The sequence below is a fragment of the Peromyscus maniculatus genome, chromosome 4, assembly GCF_049852395.1.
Source record: "Peromyscus maniculatus bairdii isolate BWxNUB_F1_BW_parent chromosome 4, HU_Pman_BW_mat_3.1, whole genome shotgun sequence".
Classification (NCBI taxonomy): domain Eukaryota; kingdom Metazoa; phylum Chordata; class Mammalia; order Rodentia; family Cricetidae; genus Peromyscus; species Peromyscus maniculatus.
This window is the reverse complement of record NC_134855.1, coordinates 11859398-11882081: the sequence shown is the minus strand read 5'-3', so window position 1 is coordinate 11882081 and position 22684 is coordinate 11859398. Positions and strand designations below refer to the sequence as shown.

Sequence of the window (22684 nt, the reverse complement as noted above, 5' to 3'; positions counted from 1 at the left end):
TGCCTTGGTCGCTTTGAAGAACGCTGGTCCTGGTCGTGTGTCTTTCCCCGGGTCAAACTCACGACCTCCATTCCTAGCTTCACACATTGAACTATTAGAGTCTCTCACTTCGCTGCTCATTAGCGGCTCTGAGCGTCAGGGCTGAGGCACAGGTGCCAGCGCTTGAAGCTGCTTTGTGACTCTGAGCAAATCCATAACCTCTCTGGAATCCGTTCTTCCCGCGCATGGTTTCTCCCCTCCTGCGCTCCCTCCTAGCAGAGTCCTCTGTATCCACCGTGCTTGGCCGATACTTGATCAGAAGTGTCAGTGGGTCCTTCCTGGGACCCTGGGGTGGACAAGGGCGGCCTTTGCCGGAACCGAGAGGCCAAAGAAGGGAGCATGGCCACTCGACGGGACCGAGGAACAGACAGGGCCTCCGGGAGATTCTGAGAGCCGCGGTCAGGTTCAGAGTCCCTGGTTCTCCCCTCCTTGACTACCTGGAAGTAAATTTTCCTCCAAAATCGTGTCTCACATCTCTGCCTACACGCCGCCCTGTGTTCCAGAACCTGCGATCCCTGCCTATGTTCTGGTACTCGGCATTCTCCGCCGGGATTTAGAAGGCTAGAGAAGACACCGCGGGGGTCCATGAACTCTTCCTTACCGGGAGTGCCGGGCTGAGGCCAGTGGGCGGGGCTCGAGTGTAGCTCAGCAAGCAGAGGGAGGGCGTGGGAGGGGCGTGGATGGGTGGGTGTCAGGCTTTGCTCCGCCCCAGAGACCATGCGCTCAACAGTGTTTGCTTTGCCGGGCTCCACCCCGTGTAAGCACGCAGCGAGCTCCGGGGAGTCACCCAGTTCCTGTTTTCCGAGTTGGGATATGTTCCTCCTTCCGTCCTAACGGCGGTCTGCCCAAAGGGAGTGATTCTGTACCTCCAAGGACAGTCTCGCTGAGCCCTGCTCTGCCCCACCCGGTCCTCGCACCGCACCCCGCCGCAGCCGCTGAGGAGGAGGTGGAGGCCCTGGAGCCAGCCCAGGGCAAAGTTCAGGTGCGCGTCTCAACCCCAGTCTCGTGGAATTGAATCGCCTCTTGGACTTGCAGGGTTTGCACCTGGACTTAGGTCTGCGAAGCAGTTCTGTCCAGCTTGAGCCCGAGGCTAGTAAGGCGAGATAGGGAAACTGAGGTCCCAGAGGGCGAGAGAGGGGACGGGTGTGCAGGGACAATGAAGTGCGCAGAGCCCTAACCCCCAGGACCACAGACCTGGGAGCTTTCTCCGATGTCGGGTCCACCACACTCTGTGGCCCATAGCTTCCTCATATCTTCCCCTATCCCTTTGGCGGTGGATAACCACTAGGCACGAGATCTTTGAGAGGAAGAGGCTGAGTGCTTTCTGTTGTATCCTACAGAGCCCAGGCCCCGCCTCCCCCAGATGCCCAGGAATTGTTTCAGGAAAAATTACAAGAACTGAGGTTGTTGTACCCACCTCTCGAAACCCCCAGAGACCACCAAGGAGCTGGTTTCTGATGCAAGCACTCAAGGGTCTCTTTATTGTCGGGTTCGAACCTGGGCCGTAGACCTATGCCCCGAGGCATCGGATGGAGGGAAGATATGGCGGCCCAGGCTCAGGGGTTGGGGGATTTTAAAGGAAAAAAAAACAAAAACAAAAACAAAAACAAACAAACAAACAAAAAAAACCACACAAGCCGGGAATTACATGCCTTGGTGGTTTTGGGGATTAGGTAGAAGGGATATGGGGCAAGGTGATTTTTTTTAAACTATTGGTCTAGATTTTCCGTGTGAAACCATATTTGAAACTATTGGGTTGGACTTTTGGTGGGAAATCCAGCAGGATTATCTGGGCTGCTCAGCAGGATTATCTAGATACCTTCAAGGGCCATAAATCTCAGACAAAATGTCTGCAGGAGCATCTGGATCTTGTTAAACTTTGCTGCCCTAAATCTGTTCGGGTTGTCATAGCACGTTCCTGAGATTATTCCTGAGTACAGCAGGTAGTCTAAGATGGTGGCCCTTCCCTAAGATGGAGCCTGTAAAGTCAAGTCTAGGCCTACACAAGGTCACTGGGGATGCTGTCCCAGTCTGATCCTAGGTGGCCCTTTACTTACTTTTGCTGATGGGATAGAGCCTACGTACAGACCACTGCCTGGGGAGACATCCTAGCTGCCACTGAGCACTGAGGCATTGTCCCTTAGCCTGTGGTCAACTGAAGGAGGAAAATAATTGGAGAATTTCTTTGCAGGAGTTTCTGAGACCTCCGAGAGGCAGACTTGGAGCCTGAGCGACCTGGGAGGGAAGTGTCTGATTGGCCAAGGTCCTAGGGCTCACTAAAGGTTCAGCACCCGGTGATGGCCCGCCGAAGACTGGCCCTGGGCCTGGCATTCTGCCTGCTCACTAGCACAGGCCTCTGGATATTGTGGTGAGTTTCCTTTTGGAGTCTCTTCCCTGCCCTTCACAGCTTTCCTCACTGCCTCTGCATGTCACCCCTAAACCTTGATACTCACACAGGTCCCATCAATCTCTCGGGACTCAGGATCCTCCTGCCCCGCCAGTCTAGTTTTGGCTTTTGTGTTTTGTCTTGATTTAGCTTCCTGGCCTTTAACTTACCATGTTTCCTGCCTAGACAGTTCAACCATGTTGATAAGGAACCCTGCTCATGCTCCTAAGTCACCCCTCCTGATGGCCTTCTGGGGGGCATCTGCATGTCTCCTTACTGTTTGTGTGTGGGACCTGGCGTCAAGGACATAGCTATGCCATGAGTGAATATCCACATGGACAGAAAGACAACTACACACGAAGCCCTGTGCTAGGTACAGGCTGTCAACAGCCCTAGGGTGACAGGGCTTCCTCCCAAATGCACCACTGAAGGTCTGTGCTCCTGATAAAGCGAACCATGGCAGCCTCTAAGACAGAGTGGCATTAACAGGTACTTTCTCTTTCTAGGGGATATGTCAGGGACTGGCTGCTGGTCTCCTACGTGCCTTATTACCTCCCCTGCCCAGAGTTGTTGTAAGTATGGGGCAGAGGATTTGGGGGCTGTTGTTTAAATCTTAGATGGTCTTTTAATAAAACAAACAAACAAACAAACAAACAAAAAAAAACAGGGCCATATATCAGGGCGAAAGCTGAAAGATCATAGAATCAGAACAGCCAGCCATTATTCTTACCTCTACGAAATCCTCAGCCTAAATAAAGTGAGTTCCTGTTTCCTCATGCCTTATATACCTTTCTCTGCCCTGCCATATTACTTCCTGGGATTAAAGGCGTGTGTGCTTCCCAAGCAAAGGCATGGGATCTCAAGTGCTGGGATTAAAGGTGTGTGCCACCACTGCCTGGCTCTGTTTCTCTCCTATACTGGATCCATCTCATGTAGCCCAGTGTGGCCTTGAACTCACAGAGATCCAGGTGGATCACTGCCTCCCAAGTGATAGGATTAAAGGTGTGTGTGCCACCACTGTCTGGCCTCTATGTCTAATCTAGTGGCTGGCTTTGTCCCCTGATCCTCAGGCAAGTTTATTAGGGTACACAATATATCACCACAGGGGGCAGTGTGGGCTGACCATATTTGGAGAGGCAGGAAAGCTGTTAGGATGACATTGTCTGAGGGCTGCTTACAGCTGCCACAGACATTCAGGGAACCTGAGATTTCAGCCTTCAAGCCCCCTGCTGCCCTCAGCATGCTGCAGCTTTAGACGTGCTTGCACAGCGATGGGTCTTGCGTGTTGCTTGCTGTGCCTGTGAGATGGGATGGTAGAGATGCCTTTCCTGACTGCTGTATATGATAGCTTGGTGTCCTGGTGCACAGACGGTGGTCCTAAACAGTCCTGTTAGAAAGGAACCTCTTGCTCCATTTTGTGTGGCTGAAGGGGCCTGAGTGGTATCGGGCTAAAGCCTCCCCCACTTGGTGAACCTGTTTGCCAGCTCAGAGTGAAAAGATGGGCCTTGTGAACTTTTGTTTCCTAGCAGCTAAAGACAAGTTAAGCATCGGGACTATAGGCTATTTGATAACACACATGTTTTATTTTTTTTATTTATTCATTGGTTTGTTTTTTTTTTTTTGAGACTTGGACTAGACTGGCCTTGAACTCAAAGATCCACTTGCCTCTGCTCCTGAGTGCTAGAATTAAAGGTCTGCAGCCACCACCACCTGCCATAACACATTTTTTATTAAAATATAATAGTGTTTTAGTCCTTATTCAGATGTTTATAACAGGATACCATAGTTCTGGCCCAAGGTCAAGAAGCTGCATGTGCTAGATTTGTTGACTTTCTTGCTGGCAAGGTCCCAGGACAGACCAGGGCATTGTATGGTGAGAACCAGAGTATATATGTGTATATATTTTTTTGGTCTCTTTGTCTTAATCCCTACCTATCCTAGAACTCTCTAAATCAACCTGGCTGGCCTTGAATTTACAGAGATCCAGCCTCCTGAATGTTGGGATTAAAAGTGTGTACTACCAAATCTGGCTTTTATTATTATAATAATTATAATTATTTATTTTCGTTTTCGAGACAGGGTTTCTCTATGTATTCCTAGCTGTCCTGCAACTTACTTTGTAGACCAGGCTGGTCTCAAACTCACCAGGCTGTCTCAGACTCACAGAGATCCACCTGACTCTGCCTCCCAAGTGCTGGGATTAAAAGCATGCACCACTACTGTCCAGCTATTATTATTTTTTAATGTGTATGGGTGTTCTGCCTACATGCATGTCTATGTACCATGTACTTGGTGCCCCCACCCCAGGCCTGAAGAAGGTGTCAGATCCCCTGGAACTGGAGTTGCAGGTGGTTGTGAACCACCATTGAACCCAGGTCCTCTAGAAGAGCAGCCAATTCTCTTAACCACTGAGCCGTCTCTCCAGCTCCTATATAGGGTCTTATGTAGCTAGAGTGTCTGTCTTAGTCACTGTTCTGTTGCTGTGAAGAGACACCGTGACCAAGGCAAAAAAAGAAAGTATGTAATTGGGGTTCTCGCTTACAGCTTCAGAGGTGAATTCATTACCATCATGGTGGGGAGCATGGCAGAGTCCAAGTAGACACAGTGCTAAGAGTTCTGCATCTTGATCTGTAGGAAGAGAGACTGGGTCTAGCATGGGATTTTGAAACCTTAAAGCCCCCCCCCCACCCCCACCCCCACCACCCCACCCCCGACACACTTCCTCCAACAAGGCCACACTTACATGACCCCATAGGGGCCATTCTTATTCAAACCACCAGGCTGCCCTACTTAGGTTTCTATCTATTCCTGTAATAAAACCAGCCAGGAGGTAGTGGTGCACACCTTTAATCCCAGCACTCAGGAGGCAGAGGCAGGAGGATCTCTATGAGTTCGAGGCCAGCCTGGTCTACAAAGCAAGTTGCAGGATAACCAGAGCTGTCACACAGAGAAACTCTGTCTTGAAAAACCAAAACATCACGACCAAAAGCAGCTTGGGGAGGAAAGGGTTTATTGGCTTACATGGCCTCATCATAGTCCATCATGAAAGGGAAGGCAGGAACCTGGAGTCAGGAACTGAACCGGAGGCCGTAGAGGAACGCTGTTGACTGGCTCGTTCCTCATGGCTTGCTCAGCCTGCTTGCTTGCTTTTTCCTTTCTTTTCTTTTTTTTTTTTTAATTAATTTTTTTTCCATCTTACATACCAACCACAGTTCTCCTTCCCTCCCCTCCTCCCATCCCTCTCCATTCCCCCCCACTCCATTCCTCAGAGAGGGTAGGGCCTCCCATGGGAGTCAACAAAGCCTGGCATATCAAGTTGAGGCAGGACCAAGCCCCTCCCCGCTGCATCCAGTCTGAGCAAGGTGTCCCGCCATAGGGAATGGGCTCCAAAAAGGCAGTTCATGCACCTGGGATAAATTCTGGTCCCACCACCAGGGCCTTTTCTTTCTTTTTTCAAGACAGAGTCTCACTATGTAGTCCTGGCTGTCCTGTGACTCAGTAGACCAGGCTGGCCTCAAATTCAGAGAGATCCACCTGCCTCTGCCTGTCAAGTGCTGAGACTAAAAGTGTGTGCCACCACTGTTCAGCCTGCTTTCTTATACCATCCAGGGCCATCTGCCCAGGGATTAATCAGTCATTAATCAGGAAAAAGCCCCCTTAGACTTACCTATAGACCAATCTGGTCGAGGCATTCTCTCAGGTGAGGTTCCCTGTTCCAAGACAACCTAGATTGTGTTAAGATGACCCCAAAACTAACCACATTGGCCCTGAACTCTATACATCTGAGGATGGCTCTGAGCTCCTGATTTTTTGCCTTTACTCCTGAGTGCTGAGATCATAGACCTGTGCCACCATGCCAGGCTCATCTTTACCTCCATTTTATTGCCTTTAGATGCTTAGAAATAGGAAGTTCTCTTTTGACAAATGTGGCTAGGCTGACAGCCTGTGTGGTAGACAGGCCGTCTCTCCCTGAACTGCACTCCCAGCCTCAGAGTCTGTATTCTGTGGGGATTGTCATTCCCCACTGTAGCTAGAGCATGTCTGGACTTGCAGGAAAAATGAAATCACTGTCAGGCTGCACAGTATGCTGGGTTCTGGTGCAGCGTCCTCTTCCTGATTCTGACCGACGCCTCAGAACCCCTTCATTTTCTGAGCAGGGACCCAGCAAACGGAGTTCAAAGAATGGCAATTAAAGAGTAGAGGCAAATCATGAGGGGACAGATACTATGCGAGTTCACTCAAGAGTGTTTTGAAGATCTTTCTGGAATAAGCGCTCCAACACCAATGAGAATGGAAGAGAGGAGAAGCCTCCAGGGGACCGAAGCCAGGACAGCCCCTGAAACGCTCCTGTCCCAGACCCACTTTATATTCTCATTGTATACTCCAAAACCACAAGGCAGGCTGGGCAAGCAAGCAGGATTTTATAGAAGCATGTGTGGCAGTCAGCAGGTGGTTAAGGCCACGGCCCAGTGTTCTGATTATTTCTCCAGGTCATTGTGTTTCAGGTAGCCTTTCAGGTAGTGAGTGAAGTCATGCCCGGCAAATAGACGGTACAATCAGGTGCTTTAAGTAAATCGCTAAATAAATCTATAAATCAGAATCTAATAACTGGTTTTTCCACCTTACTCTACTCAGGAGGAAGTACCAAATTCATAGAGGCAGAAGCAGAGCGATGGCTGGGCCTCCATGGGCAGGCCCCCAGGCAGCTACTGTTTGATGGATCCAAGTTTAGAGTGACAAAGAAAACGATCTTTTTGTTCTAGAGCTTTCAGGTGTACTGTTAAGTCACTAGTGTGAGATTTCTCCAACTTCTTTTTTTTTTTTTTAAAGATTTATTTATTATGTTTACAGTATTCTGCCTGTATGTGTCCCTGCAGGCCAGAAGAGGGCACCAGATCTCATTGTAGGTGGTTGTGAGCCACCATGTGGTTGCTGGGAATTGAACTCAGGACCTCTGGAAGAACAGTCAGTGCTCTTAACCACTGAGCCATCTCTCCAGCCCTCTCCAACTTCTTTATGTGTGCATTTAGAGCTATGAATTTTCCTCTTAGCACTGCTTTCATAGTGTCCCATAAGTCTGGGTATGTTGTACTTTCATTTTCATTGAATTCTAGGAAATTTTTAATTTCTTTATTTCTTCCTTGACCCATTGGTGCTTTAGGTGGGCATGATTCAGTTTCCGTGAGATTGTAGGCTTTCTATAGTTTTTGTTGTTGTTGAAATCTAACTTTAAGTCATAGTGGTCTGATAAGATACAGGTGGTTATTCTAATGTTTTTGTATCTGTTAAGATTTGCTTTGTGACCAAGCATGTGGTCAGTTTTTGAGAAAGTTCCATGGGGTGCTGAGAAGAAGGTAGATTCTTTTGTGTTAGGATGGAATGTTCTGTAATTACCTATTAAGTCCATTTGAGTCATAACATCTGTTATGTCCTTTATTTCTCTGTTAAGTTTCAGTCTAGTAGACCTGTCCTTTGGTGAGAGTGGTGTGTTGAAATCTCCCACTACTAGTGTATGGGGTTTGATGTGCAATTTAAGCTTTAGTAATGTTTCTTTTACAAATATGGGTGCCTTTGTATTTGGGGCATAAATGTTCAGAATTGAGACTTCATCTTGGTGGATTTTCCCTGTGATAAATATGTAATGTCCTTCCTGATCTCTTTTGATTGATTTTAGCATGAAATTTATTTTATTAGATATTAGGATAACTACACCAGCTTGCTTCTTAAGTCCATTTGATTGGAAAGCCTTTTCCCAGCCTTTTACTCTGAGGTAGTGTCTGTCTTTGAAGTTTAGGTGTGTTTCTTGTATGCAGCAGAAGGATAGATCCTGTTTTCTTATCCATTCTGTTAACCTGTGTCTTTTTATAGGTAAGTTGAGACCATTGATATTGATGGCTATTAATGACCAGTGATTGTTAATTCCTGTTATTTTTTTTGTGGTAGTGTTGTGTTTCTCTTCTTTGGTATTTGTTGGTGTGGGATTATCTATTGCCTGAGTTTCCATGGGTGTGTTTAATTTCCTTAGGTTGGATTTTTCCTTCTAGTGCTTTCTGTAGGGCTGGATTTGTGGGTAGGTATTGTTTAAATCTGGTTTTGTCATGGAATATTTTGTTTACTCCATCTATGGTGATTGAGAGTTTTGCTGGGTATAATAGTCTGGGTTGGCATCCGTGGTCTCTTAGTGTCTGCGTAACATTTGTCCAGGACCTTCTTGCTTTCATAGTCTCTATTGAGAAGTCAGATGTTATTCTGAGGTGTCTGTCTTTATATGTTACTTGTATGTTACTTGGCCTTTTTCCTTTGCAGCTCTTAATATTTTTTCTTTGTTCTGTGTGTTTAGTGTTTTGATTATTATGTGGCAAGGGGATTTTTTTTTTTTTTTTTTTTGGATCCAGCCTATTTGTTGTTCTATAAGCTTCTTGTATCTTCATAGGTATTTCTTTTTTTAGGTTAGGAAAGTTTTCTTCTATGATTTTTGTTGAATATATTTTCTGTGCCTTTGAGTTGGTATTCTCCTTCTTCTATTCCTATTATTCTTAGGTTTGGTCTTTTCACGGTGTCCCAAATTTCTTGTAAGTTTAGTGTTACGACTTTTTTGGTTTTGGTGTTTTCTTTGACTGATGAATCTATTTTCTCTATTGTGTCTTCAACATCAGAGATTCTCTGTTCCATCTCTTGCATTCGGTTGGTTATGCTTGCATCTGTAGTTCCTGTTCGTTTAGTAAGAAATTCTATTTCCAGCATTCCCTCAGTTTGTGTCTTTATTGTCTCAATTTCAATTTTCAAATCTTGAACTGTGTTCCTTCATCTGTTTAATTACTTTTTCTTGGCTTTCTTTGATTTCTTCCAATTTTTTGTTTGTTTTTTCTTCCATTTCTTTAAGGGATTTTTTTTTCCTCTTTAGGGGAGTTTTTTATTTACTCTTTAAGAGTCTCTATCATCTCAAAGTCATTTTTAGGATTGATTTTTTTTTTCTGCTGCTTCTGCATTGGTATGTTCATGTCTTGCAGGTGTAGAAACACTAGGTTCTGATGTTGCCATATAGGTCTTTGTTGTGCCTGTATTTTTGCACTGGCGTCTACTCATCTCTTCCTCCACTTGGTGTAGGCGGTGTCTGTGTCTGAAGGTGCCTCTCTTGTTCTAATTGGTAGTCTTCGTCCACTAGGAGTTCTTGGTCGAATTGGTGCTGTTGGGCTCTGTTTCTCCAGGAGCAGCTTAGTCCAATCAGTGTTAGTGGGTTCTGTCTCAGGGAGCAGTTGTTCCCAGTTGGTGTGGGGTGGGCTTATGACTCCAGTGGTTATTGGTGTCGCATGGAATGGTTTTCTTGGTGAGGGGGCAGGGAAAGAGGCCGCTGTCTGGTCCCTGGGGCTCCAATGGCTGTTCCCAGTTGGTTTAGGGTGGGCTTATGACTCCGGTCGTTGTTGGGTTCACAGGGGCTGTTATTTTGTTTGTTTGTTTGGGTGTTTTGTTTTGTGTGTGTGTGAGGGAGCAGGGAAAGGTAGCTGCCTGGTTGCTGGGGCTCTCTCTGATGGTTGGGGCCTAGGGGCTAGAGACCTGGTCTGCTGGTCTGGAGATGGGCCTTTCCTGTTCCCTGTTGGTGTAGGATGGGCTTATGACTCTGGTGACCTGGTTCGGTGACTGGACGGCTCCTTCTCTTGTGTTCTCAGGTGGAGTTTTGCTTGCTCACCAGCTCCTCTCCCAAATGGGTCTCAGCTGAGTAGGTTGATCAGTAGGGCAATCTCACCAATGCCTCCAAGTTGTTGGGCTTAACAGGATTGGCCGCTGGGCCCCAGATTGGCCTTGGGCAGAATGTTCAGGTCCGTTCTGGCCAAGTCCCACAGAGACGGCTCCTTCTCCGAGTGAGCTTCAGAGGTTTAGTCCATCATCATCATAGCGGGAAGCATGGTGCTGGAGGGGCTGAGAGTTCTACAGTTTGATCCACAGGCAGCAGCAGCAGCAGGAGTCTCTGGAGTGGCAATTCATTGATCCAAATCTTGAGGCAAGGAGTAAGAAAACATTCTTTTTTTTTTTTTTTTTTTTTTTTTTGGTTTTTCAAAACAGGGTTTCTCTGTGTAGCTTTACGCCTTTCCTAGAACTCACTCTGTAGCCCAAGCTGGCCTCAAACTCACAGAGATCCGCCTGCCTCTGCCTCCCGAGTGCTGGGATTAAAGGCGTGTGCCACCACCGCCCGGCTGAAGAAAACATTCTTGACACAGGTAATAGTGCTGGCTGTGCCACCATGCCAGTGAGCTGTGCACTTAAAAATGATTAAGATAGGGCCGGTGAGGGCTCAGTCAGTCAGGTGCTCTCCTTGCAAGTTTGATCTCCAGAATCTGAAAACAGTGGCTTTGGTGGTATGTACTCCCTTATAGTCCCCATGCCGAGGAGGCAGAGACAGGTCGATCTCTAGGGCTTGCTGCTAGCCAGCCTAACCTATTAGGCAAGTTCCAAGCCAGCAAGAGACCCTGTCTCAAAGAAAAGGTAAGGTAACCTTCCCTTGAGCCCACATGCATCATCTCTGGTTGTGTTTTACTCCGCCCCCTCCCCAGTGCCTTTTTTTCTTAATCTTCATGTTTAAGCCTCAATATCCTGAACAAATCCCACTCTCTTCCATCTTTGTCACCAGCAACATGAAACTGCGGTTCAGGCAGGAGAAGTTGTTCCAGCCCGTGACACAGTAAGTATACCATTTCTCCCTAGATCCTGGCTCCAGGAGTGGGGGCCGCCTCCCTCACACGGGCCCTTCTTTATTACAGGTTGCAGTACCCTCAGCCTAAGCTGCTAAAACACAGGTAGGTGTCAGGGAGTGACCTGGTAGCGGCAGGGAGGGGAACCAGAGAGATCCCGTGAGGCTAGCGGATGGCGGAGGTACCAGTAGTAAAGGGGCCCTGGGCCCCAGAGTGTCAGGGAGCTGAGCTCCACCTGTCACTAACCATGTGACCTTAGGCAGTGGCCATCTGCTCTGAGCTTTACCTTTTGAGAGGTCATAATATTACCTACTTTGTAGGAGGCTGGAATAGTAGACAGTGATACTGTGGTGCATGCCTTGGATAGGGACTTGTCCCCAATGGCATATTCTGTCACTTTATGGGCACCCCCTGGTCTGCAGTGGGAGAGCTAGGACCCTCTAGAGCAGTGGTTCTCAACCTTACTAATGCTACAGCCCTTTACTACAGTTCCTCATGTTGTGGTCACCCCAAACCATATAATTATTTTGTTGCTACTTCATAACTGTAATTTTCCTACTGTTAGGAATCATAATGTAAATATCTGATATGTAACCCCCCAACCCCCAAGGGGTAACAACCCACAGGTTGAGAACTGCTGCTCTAAACATGTGTCCATGCCAACTCCTAGACTTCCCAGTCCTAGTAGGAGATAGCTATTATTATCCCCACTTTCATATGGGGAAACTGAGGCCCAGCAACATGGCCAAGATGCTACCCAGGCTTCTGAACAGGGAGGCTTCCATGGCCTGAGCCTCCCTCATGCCAGGCCCACAGAGCTGCTGACACTTACTCCCTGGTTGGCACCCATCATCTCCGAGGGGACCTTCGACCCAGAGCTTCTGCAGAATATGTACCGGCCAATGAACCTGACCATTGGAGTCACCGTGTTCGCCGTGGGAAAGTGAGTAATGGATTAGACCGGTGGGGCTGGGTCTTCTGGAGCCACTAGGGTTTCTGGTCTAGGGAGAGGCCAGCCTGGCCAAGTGCTGTGCAGTGTTGTGGGAGAGCTTTCTGATGTAAGGCCTCACCTGCCATGGGAAAGGAGGCACAAGAAGCCTAGGTGAGGAGGATGGCGAGAGACTTTGTCCTCCCTGTCTCCCCTGACTTTCTCTTTAAGTCCACCTGGGACCGTGATCGGGCCCCAGGACTTAAAGTACTGGCCAGATAACAACTGGACCTCAGAGGTCAGGTGACTCCTTGTCTTAGGGATGGAGCCATGTCATCCACTGTGCTATCTGTCCCCAGCATCTAGCATCACCTTCCCTGGATTCTGTCCCATGTTTGCTTCTCAGCGACTTTCATCCTCCTGGTATTCAGTATTTGTGCATATAAAACGGTCACCTTTCTAAGCAGATCGCTAATGGTAAGATCAAAGATCACAGGATACCTACAACACTGTCTGGCATTAGTAAATGCTCTTACCTCTAAGCCAGTTGACCTCAGTTTGATCCCTGGAACCCGTTCATGGTGGAAGGAGAGAACTGACTTCTGAAAATTGTTCTCTCACCTCTGCAGGCACATCGCATGGCATGCACACATACAAATAAATAAATAAACAAATAAATAAATGTTTTTTTTAAAATGTTAAGGAAGCACATTAGTGTTATAGAATATTATTTTAAGATGTGATACTTTTGTTTATGTTGCATTTGTTTAGCTGTGTTACTGGGCCTGTCTAAAACACCTGATGGTCTAATAAAGAACGGGCCAATAGCAAGACAGGAGAAAGGATAGGTGGGGCTGGCAGGCAGAGAGAATATATAGAGGGAGAAATCTAGGAAGGGGGAGAAGAAAAGAGATGGAGGAGTGAAGAGAGCTAGGAGCAAGAGAAGGAGGGAGACTCCAGGGGCCAGCCACTCAGCTACACAGCCAGCTACGGAGTAAGAATCAAAAAAAAGTTGTTTATGAATAGAAAAGGAAAAGCCCAGAGGCAAAAGGTAGTCAGGCTAAGTTAAGAAAAGCTGGCTAGAAATTAAGCCAAGCTAAGGCTGGGCATGCATAATTAAGAATAAGCCTCCATGTGTGATTTATTTGGGAACTGGGTGGCAGACTCCCCCAAAGAGCAAAAAAAAAAAAAAAAAAAAAAAAACAAAAACAAACAACCATATTCTTTTTTGACTTCCTAAAAGTTAAGGCATTCCTAAACTATATAGGCTGATTTATTTCAACAGTCCCTCTTTCAATTCCAGGTCTCTTAGCAGCTATCCTTTGCTTTTCAAAAATCAGAAAATTCAAAATTAACACAGTAACATACAGGACCCAGACTTCCTGTGTATTTCCCATCTTATGTGGCTTTTTTCTTTTACTGTCTTTAAAGACTGTTATTTTTAAACTATTTCTTTCTATGACTATCCAGACCCTTTTTCTTAAGCCTACACACATTGTAAAACACACTGGAACCCGTTTAGAGGTTTTTTCCGTCCGGATCTCTTTTTGCATATCGTTTAGCCTTTTTTGACTGCACAAGCCAACTTTTAAACTGGTAAGGTACACCTGGATTCTCTGCATGAGCGCCTCTCAGCTGGCTCCGCCCACTTCTGGGGTTGAGAAAGACAAGCATAAAAACTTGCTACCAGGGTGAGGTTTGTCTGACTAGGAACTGCATTCAACCTTGAGTTCTGAATGCCTATGCTTGTACTGTGGCAGGCGTTTTTACTTAGTTTTTTGTTCCTGCTTAACGCACTAGCTGCTCAAGGGTCCGATAACCAGCAGAAACTGGCCACATACTTTTTTTTTAAGCCCTTCATGGAAATAAGGCCCCACATTGGGTGCCAGAATGTTGTTTGTTGTTGCTTTTTTTTTTTTTTTTTTTGCTCTTTGGGGGAGTCTGCCACCCAGTTCCCAAATAAATCACACATGGAGGCTTATTCTTAATTATGAATGCCCAGCCTTAGCTTGGCTTAGTTTCTAGCCAGCTTTTTGTTGTTGTTGTTTTTGTTTTTTGTGTTGTTGGTTTGTTTTAAGGTTTATTTATTTATTATGTATACAGTGTACTGCCTGCATGTATTCCTGCGCACCAGAAGAGGGCGCCGGAACACATTATAGGTGGTTGTGAGTCACCATGTGGGTGCTGGGAATTGAACTCAGGACCTCTGGAAGAGCAACTAGTGCTCTTAACCTCTAAGCCATCTCTCCAGCCTCCCTAGCCAGCTTTTCTTAACTTAGCCTGACTACCTTTTGCCTCTGGGCTTTTCCTTTTCTATTCCTAAACATCTATGTTTCTTAAACCATTGCTGGCTGTGTAGCTGGATGCCTGGCCCCTGGAGTCCTCCTGCTTCTCTGGCTGCTCGATCTCTTCACTCCTTCATTCCTTTTCTTCTCCCCTTTCCCAGATTTCTCCCTCTATATACTCTGTCTGCCGGCCCCGCCTATCCTTTCTCCTGTCTTAGACAGGCATGGTAACACAGCTTTACAGAGTTAAACAAAATGCAACATAAACAAAAGTATCACACCTTAAAGTAATCTTCTACTCCACATTAGACACCGGGGAAGACAGCTCAGTTGGTAAGGTGCTCTCCATGCAAACATGAAGGCCTGTGTTCCATCCCCAGCACCCACAGGAAAAAGCCAGACCCCATAGCCCATGCCTGTCATCCCAACCCCAGGGATGCAGATAGAAACGTCACTGAGGCTTGCTGCCTGGCCAGCATTGCCAGATTGGTAAGGTCCAGATTCATTAAGGCCCTATCTCAGTGACATTTTCTTTTCTTTTTTTTTTTTTCAGTCCCCCCACCCCCCAGCTGAGGACGGAACCCAGGGCCTTGTGATTGCTAGGCAAGCGCTCTACCACTGAGCTAAATCTCCAACCCCTAAGGCCCTGTCTCAAAAAAAATAAGGTGGTAAGCAACTGAGGAAGATGTTTAACCTCTGGTACACACACACACACACACACACACACACACACACACACACACACGATAAAGGATCTGTCTCATGGTTGTCACACACTGAGTATCCCTGATGAGAAACACTTCAGCCCGAGGTGTCTCCCAGTATAGATTTTAGAATTTGTGTTGACTTTAACAATTATGAATCTTAATCCAAAACTCTGAAGCAGGGCTTTCAGATGAGGCGTATTCAACTTTAACAAGGATTGTGGGAGGTTGACAGATGAGGACCTCAAGGTAAGACCTGAGTGACTTCTTGAGGTAGGGAAGTAGGATGTAGACTCCAGCACACACTGGGGACTCGGACAGTGATGGACAGCAGTGGTTGACAGAACTGTCATCCGCAGGTACACCTGCTTCATCCGGTCCTTCCTGGAGTCAGCTGAAGAGTTCTTTATGCGTGGGTACCAAGTACACTACTACCTCTTTACCCATGACCCTTCAGCCGTTCCCAGAGTCCTGCTGGGCCCCGGTCGGCTCCTCAGCATCATCCCCATCCAGGGTCACTCCCATTGGGAGGAGATCTCCATGCGCCGGATGGAGACCATCAGCAAGCACATTGCCCAGAGGGCCCACCAAGAGGTGGATTACCTCTTCTGTCTCGATGTGGATATGGTCTTCCGCAACCCTTGGGGTCCCGAGACCTTGGGGGACCTAGTGGCTGCCATTCACCCAGGCTATTTTGCAGTACCTCGCCAGCAATTCCCTTATGAACGCAGGCAAGTTTCTGCTGCCTTTGTTGCAGACAATGAAGGAGACTTCTATTATGGTGGGGCAGTCTTTGGGGGGCGGGTGGCCAAGGTGTATGAGTTTACCAGAGGCTGCCACATGGCCATCCTGGCGGACAAAGCAAACGGCATCATGGCAGCTTGGCAGGAGGAGAGCCACCTGAACCGCCGCTTCATCTGGCACAAGCCGTCTAAGGTGCTCTCCCCGGAGTACCTCTGGGATGACAGGAAGCCTCGGCCCCCAAGCCTGAAGCTGATCCGATTCTCCACAGTGGACAAGGACACCCACTGGCTGAGGAACTGACAGTGGAGCTGAGACCCACCCCATGCCAAGCCCAGCCCTGCCCACCTCAGTCTCCCAGGGGAGTCCAGCCAGGAGAATGGGTGGAGAGAAGGTGTAAACTATGAGGGGATGTGCACTGTGCACCCACCGTCATTGAGTGTTCCAGCATGAGCGGGTGGGCAAGAGGGAGGCCAGAGCTTCAAAAGAGACAGGGCCTGGCAGGCCTCCTCACACCCACCCGAAGGATGGATGTGCCTTCCCAGGAGAGGCCTGGACTCCAGCCCTGCTCACAGCGCCTGGAGGCCTGCTGCTGTCACTTCTTTCTTACTGCTTTTTAATTTCGTTTTGATCTGCAGTGTTGGGGATCAAACCCGGGGCCGTGCAGGTTGAAGGGAAGTGCTCTGCCCCAAGCCATCCATCCCCAGCTTGGCCTGCCGCCTTTCATCTGCACTTTAATATCCTCATCCCAAGTACCGTGCCGTTCCCCAGCCACATGTGTTCTTCATGCAGGATCCCGGAGCTCGCTCCGAAGCAGGCCAGCCTTAGGTTCCTTCTGGCCACCTGCATCCCATGATGTGCCTCACTCTCAGGGACTAGATGTCTTCTTTGTGACACAGTTTGTGGAAGCTTTCAATAAAGATGGTGTGTACTAGGTCCTGGTCATAGTTTCACCTGCACAGTGGACTACTGTTTTGCTAGTCAGGATAGTTCTGGGGGACACAAGCAGATGACTTCAAACAGTTCATGTCGAGAGGGTTGGTTAATGTTTATTCTGGGAGACTGAGCCAAAGCTGGCTGCTCCCACAGACCTTGCTTACTCCGGTCCTGGGAACCTGGGTGAGGTGGGGTCCTGTGGACAGATGTGCCACACCTAGAGGGCAGCTGTGCTCATCAGCTTTATTGTGCCCTCTGTCCCCTCTGTATCCATGGCCACTATGCCTGTGGGAAGCCACGGGTATGGGGCTCCAGGGTGGTGGGATAGACAGGCTAGGTTCAAAGGGTGCTAACGGCCTGGGCCCAGAGGAACCTCAGAACCATGGAAGCCAGGCAGAGATGGAATTGGACATGGTTGAGAGCTTGGTTACCTAATACATACTTCCCTAGGCAGGAGTATCTTGTCAATGGAAGGAAGTAACATAATGGGTTGAGTGTACACCCTGAAGTCATGCAGACACCCCATAACCCGCCTGTCCCTGGCAAAGCTGGGGGCTCAACCTGAGCCTGTCTTCTTATAGCTTGTTATTGATCTGCCAGGCAGGGGTGGTCATAAGAGTGGGCAGGCAGAGTCTCCAGTACAAGGGCACAGCCTGGCAGAGAGGTCTAGAGTCCAGAAGAACCCTTAGGGCTTCTAGACAGAGGCGCTGGAACAGACCCTAGCTCTGTCCTCAGTAGGGAGCACCTCCTTTAAGGTGCCAGATCTCAGTACAGATGGTTGTGAGCCACCATATGGGTGCTGGGAATTGAACTCAGGACCTCTTGAAGAGCAGTCGGTGCTCTTAACCTCTGAGCCATCTCTTTCGGTTCTTATTCAGGGCATGGTCCCATACACCAGCTAAGAGACTGAACCTAACTTGTAGGAGCAACCCATCATCCAGGATGGGAGCTGCTCCAGACAGAGCTTGGTCCACTCTCTGAGGGTGGCCAGGGAGAGCTCCAGCGAGGAGTCCTCAGCCTCTGTGAAGAAGACGCAGCTTTGAGGTTTGTAGAGTGGTAGGCACCACAGTTCCAGGACAGAGTGAGGTTCTGTGGGCCCAGAAGCTTTAAAATCACAAGAAACAGGTGAGCAGGCCAGTGGTGGATTAAACACATGCCTTAATCCCGGCACTCATGAGGCAGAAGTAGGCGGATCTCTGTGAGTTCAAGGCCAGCCCGGTCTAACCAGGGCTACACAAAGAAACCCTATCTCAAGAAAGAAAGAAACCAGTGAGCAGCTTGGTGATAGCTCAAGGTTAGGTAAAGTTCTTCCATGTAAGCACAAGGACCTGAGTTCAATACCCACAACCCATTTGTCCTAGTCAGGGGTAGTATTACTGTGATGAAACATCATGGCCAAGGCAACTTGGGAGGAGAGGGTTTATTTGGCTTACACTCCTGTATCACTGTTCATCACTGAAGGAAGTCAGGGCAGGAACTCAAGCAGGGCAGAAACCTGGAGGCAGGAGCTGATGCAGAGGCCATGGAAGGGTTCTGCTTACTGGCTGTGGTGGTTTGAAATAAACTGGCCCCCAAAGGCACTATTAGGAGATGTGGCCTTGGACACACAGTCCACTTCCTGTTGCCTGCATATCGACATGCAGCAGCTCCTTCTCCAGCACCATGTCTGCATGATGCCACCATGCTCCCCTCCATGATGATAATGGACTAAACCTCTGAAAATGTAAGCCACTCTCATTAAACATTTTTCTTTTATAAGAGTTGCTGTGTCTAGCTGGGCAGTGGTGGCGCACGCCTTTAATCTCAGCACTCGGGAGGCAGAGCCAGGTGGATCTCTGTGAGTTCGAGGCCAGCCTGGGCTACCAAGCAAGTTCCAGGAAAGGCGCAAAGCTACACAGAGAAACCCTGTCTCGAAAAACCAAAAAAAAAAAAAAGAGTTGCTGTGTCAGTGCTGGAGAGATGGCTCAGCAGTTAAGAGTACTGGCTGTTCTTCCTGAGGTCCTGAGTTCAATTCCCAGCAACTACATGGTGGCTCACAACCATGTGTAATGGGGTCTGGTGCCCTCTTCTGGCCTGCAGGGATACATGCAAACAGAACACTGTATGCATAATAAGTATTTTTTTAAAGGTTTATTTGTTTATTATGTATCCAGTGTTCTGCCTGCATGTATCCCTGCAGGCCAGAAGAGGGCGCCAGATCTCATTACAGGTGGTTGTGAGCCACCATGTGGTTGCTGGGAATTGAACTCAGGACCTCTGGAAGAGCAGCCAGTGCTCTTAACCTCTGAGCCATCTCTCCTGCCCCAATAAATAATCTTTAATAATAAAAAAAAAAAGAATTGCTGTGGTCATGGTGTGTCTTCCCAGCAATAGAAACCATAACCAAGACACTGGTCTTCTCCTCATGGCTTGCTCATCCTGCTTTCGTATAGAACTCAGGACCACCACCCCAGGAATGGCCCTACTCACAATGGTCTGGGCCCTCCCCCATTAATCACTAATTAAGAAAATGCCTTACAGGCTTGCCTACAACCAAATCTTATGGAGGCATTTTCTTAATTGAGGTTCCTTCCTCTTAGGTGATTGTGTCAAGTTGGCATAAAACTATCAAGCACACCATGTTTTGCTTTGTTTAAAACAACAACAACAAACAAGAAAAAGCTGGCCCATTACCTGTGACTAGTGAGGCCATTTCATTAAACCAATAACATTTCTGACTGAATTCTAAAGACTTACCTGTAAACCCAAAGATAAGTGTGGTTCTCACCCCTCACCAAGGCAGCTGCTTTCTGCAGAGGATGAAAAGCACCACAGAAAACCATGGCTGGTCAAAATGCAGAGAACTGATCATGGGGTGCCCAGCCCCAGTTGATATATCTAAAACACAGCCTCTCCACCTAAGGCTTAGGGAGCATCACAAAGAGGGCATGGAAAGCCTGGAAGAGCCAGAAGGCCAGACCAGCACACGGGTCGGGGTGGAGGTCTGCTTCCAGAGAGTGTCTTTTCTGTTGGACAGGGAAGCAGCCCCCAGAAGAATCTCAACAATATTGTTGTCTAGACGAGACCTAAAAAATGCCACCACCTATTGGCATGCCAACAGGGATGGAGAATTCTCACAGGCTTCACCCCTAGAAAGAGAACTACAGGTGATTGACAGTTGCTGGGGGAGGGCAAACCAGTCTTCTTCATGGGCAAACTCCTTGATAAGGCAGCCAGTCTGGGAGATTAGCCCTAAACACCTGTGAGCAATATTATATGAACTCAGCAGACTACTTATAAACTGTGTGTCTGTGTGTGTAATAATTATAATGAAAGAATAAGCTATGGCTTTGAGGAGTGGGACAGACATGGGAAGGATTAGAGGAAGAAGAGGGAGGGAGAAAATGATGTAAATATAGTGCTCATATGAAATTCCCAAAAAGCAAAATTTAAAAGGCCAGGTGTGGTTGAACACATTTGTAATCCTAGCACAGGGAAGCTGGAGATGATCTCTACTCTGGAACCCACCAGCCTAATTGGCAAGCTGCAGGCCAGTACAAGAAACTATCTTTAAAAAGGTGGATAGTAGCTGTGTGTGGTAGGGAACACTTTTAATCCCAGCACTCAAGAGGCAGAGGCAGGTAGATCTCTGTGAGTTCGAAGCCAGCCTGGTCTACAGAGAGAGTACCAGAACATCCAGGGCTGTTACACAGAGAAACACTCTCTGGAAAAACCAACGTGGGATGGGGGAAGTTGGATAGTGCCTGAGGAACAACACCTGAGGTTGTCCTGTGCACTCCCCTTCACCCTCCCCAAAAGCTTACAAAGTTCAACCACAGAGCCCCTGCTCCAGGCTCAAACACTCTGTCCCTTCGCGGCCAGCAGCATCCATCATCATGGCTGAGCTTATAGGACCCGATCATACAACTCTGCTCATGCTGCTCCCAGGCCAGGCCTGCTAGTGGACAGACAATTTCCTGGGAATTGTTCCTGATGGCACATCTTCCTGGAATCCTGCCTTGATTTCTGCTACTCTCCAGAGTGGGTGCTTTTCTGCTTCCCCATAAATTGTCACCATGCAGCATCATTTGCAGGCTTTTATGCCCCTTCCCAAGCACTGACCCCCTCCCTAGGCAGTGAGCTCCAAGACATCAGCTGAGCTTCCCCTGGTACCTGACATCCAGCACTCAACGGTCTGAGTGAGATGAGAGGCAGCAGAATAAAAACCAGTTTAGGAGTTTGTTTTAGGACCCGGGCAATGTTGGGCAGGTCACCCACCTCTCAGAACCCCATCAAATGGGGTGAGGACAGGAGACTTGGCACCAGCCCTTCTTGGCCTTTGACTGCTCCGGACCTGGGCCATCCAGGCAGTAGACTGCACTTTGGAGGGGGCGCAACTGCTTATATCTCCATGAGCCACTGGAGGGCAATGAGGCAGGTGCTTGGGATCCACGCTGGGGTAACAGTGCCCATTCAACCCCTCCAGCCATCTTCTCCAGGATGCCTTGGGTCTGAGGAGACCGGACAGGGTTCCTGGTTCCTGGACAAGGCTCTGGACCTCTAGCCTGCAGTAACCCTCAACTGCTTGCCTGAAATCTCCAGGCACTCCAAGCCCTAGCTCCTCAGAGTCCCCATCACATCTCTGTGGTTGCTATACAGCGTGGCTTGGGGGGCCTGTCGACCTGGGTTCAAAACCATAGTTGGACTTCACTATGACCTGTGACAAGTAGGGTCATGGGTGACTTCTGAAAGTCTTTTTCTTTCATTGAAAGTTGGTTAGTGCGCTGGAATAATGGCTCAGAGGTTGAGATCACTGGCTGCTGTTCCAGAGGACCCAGGGTCAATTCCCAGCACCCACATGGCCGCTCACTACTGCCTGTAATTCCAGTTCTAGGGGACCAGACACCCTCTTTTGGCTTCCTTGAGTACTGCATGCACAGCGGGAAATGTATCAAGCACATAAAAAATAGTAAAACAAATTTAAAAAGAAAGTGGATTAGTGATTGCCCCTGTGTGTTTTAAAATAAAACAGGGAAATGGAGGGCCTCCAAAGGCTCACACAGAAGATACCCTAGCTGGGGAGAGGCCAACACTGAATGGAGCGATGAATGATGCTTCTAAGTCTCCCAGGCACAGTTGGATGTGGTTACAAAGGCTGATTAGCTGTGAATGTTGTTGCTGCTGCTCATTATATTGAGGTTTTTTGTTTGTTTAAATATTTTATTTATCTATTTTGAGACACTGACTCACTCCGTAACTCTGGCTGGCATGAAACTCTCTATGTAGACTATGATGGCCTCCAACTCAGAGAGATCTGCCTGCTTCTGCCTCCCAGAGCTGGAATTTAAGGTGTACACGCCACATCCAGCAAGATTTCTTCTTATTTAGGTGTATGTGTGTATGTGTCTGTGTGAATGTGTGCTGGTGCCTATGGAGGCCAGAAGAGTGTTAGAGCCCCAGCAGGGGTCCTGGAAACTGAACTCGGATTCTCGTAAAGAGCAGCAAGTGTTCTTACCAGCTGAACTATCTCTCCAACTCCTAAAATGAGGCTTAATCCTGATTGCCCAAGGGCTCCTTAGTAGCAATGACTCCCCACACCCCAACACCTGCTCACCCCCAGATACAAGGACCTCGTTTTAGGCTCTCTCCTAACCCTCGCACAAGCGAGGGACATGGAAGGGAAGGAGGGATAGGAAAGATGGAGGTCCGGGGAGGGACCTGATCTTCCGGCTAGTCTCAGAGTCTTATTTGACACCAGCCGTCCACCAAGCTGAGTCCTGCAGGTGGCGTAGGGATACCTGGGTGACAAAGTGTCCAGGCTCTCCATGTCCACCCAGCCTCAGCACCCGTGACGGTGATTCTAAACCCTGCCGGGATGTGAGTACTGCGCAGACGACTGGGCTGAGGGACACAAGAGACCAGTCCAGCGGAGCACACGGTGCGCAGCGCGTGCGCGCGGCGAGGCGGGGTCACGTGCGCGCGCCGGCCGGCACCGCGCG

General features: G+C 48.3%; 1 protein-coding gene across 1 annotated transcript; it reads left to right on the top strand.

Annotated features, from left to right (window-relative positions):
- Positions 1-789: 789 nt before the first annotated feature.
- LOC102912627 (globoside alpha-1,3-N-acetylgalactosaminyltransferase 1 (FORS blood group)) lies at positions 790-16704 on the top strand. Its single transcript, XM_006993099.4, has 7 exons — positions 790-1021; positions 2231-2407; positions 2932-2997; positions 11052-11102; positions 11182-11217; positions 11921-12055; positions 15389-16704. Exons 2-7 carry the CDS (start codon positions 2337-2339, stop codon positions 16071-16073), a joined length of 1044 nt encoding a protein of 347 aa, XP_006993161.2. The 5' UTR covers positions 790-1021; positions 2231-2336; the 3' UTR covers positions 16074-16704.
- Positions 16705-22684: the final 5980 nt, after the last annotated feature.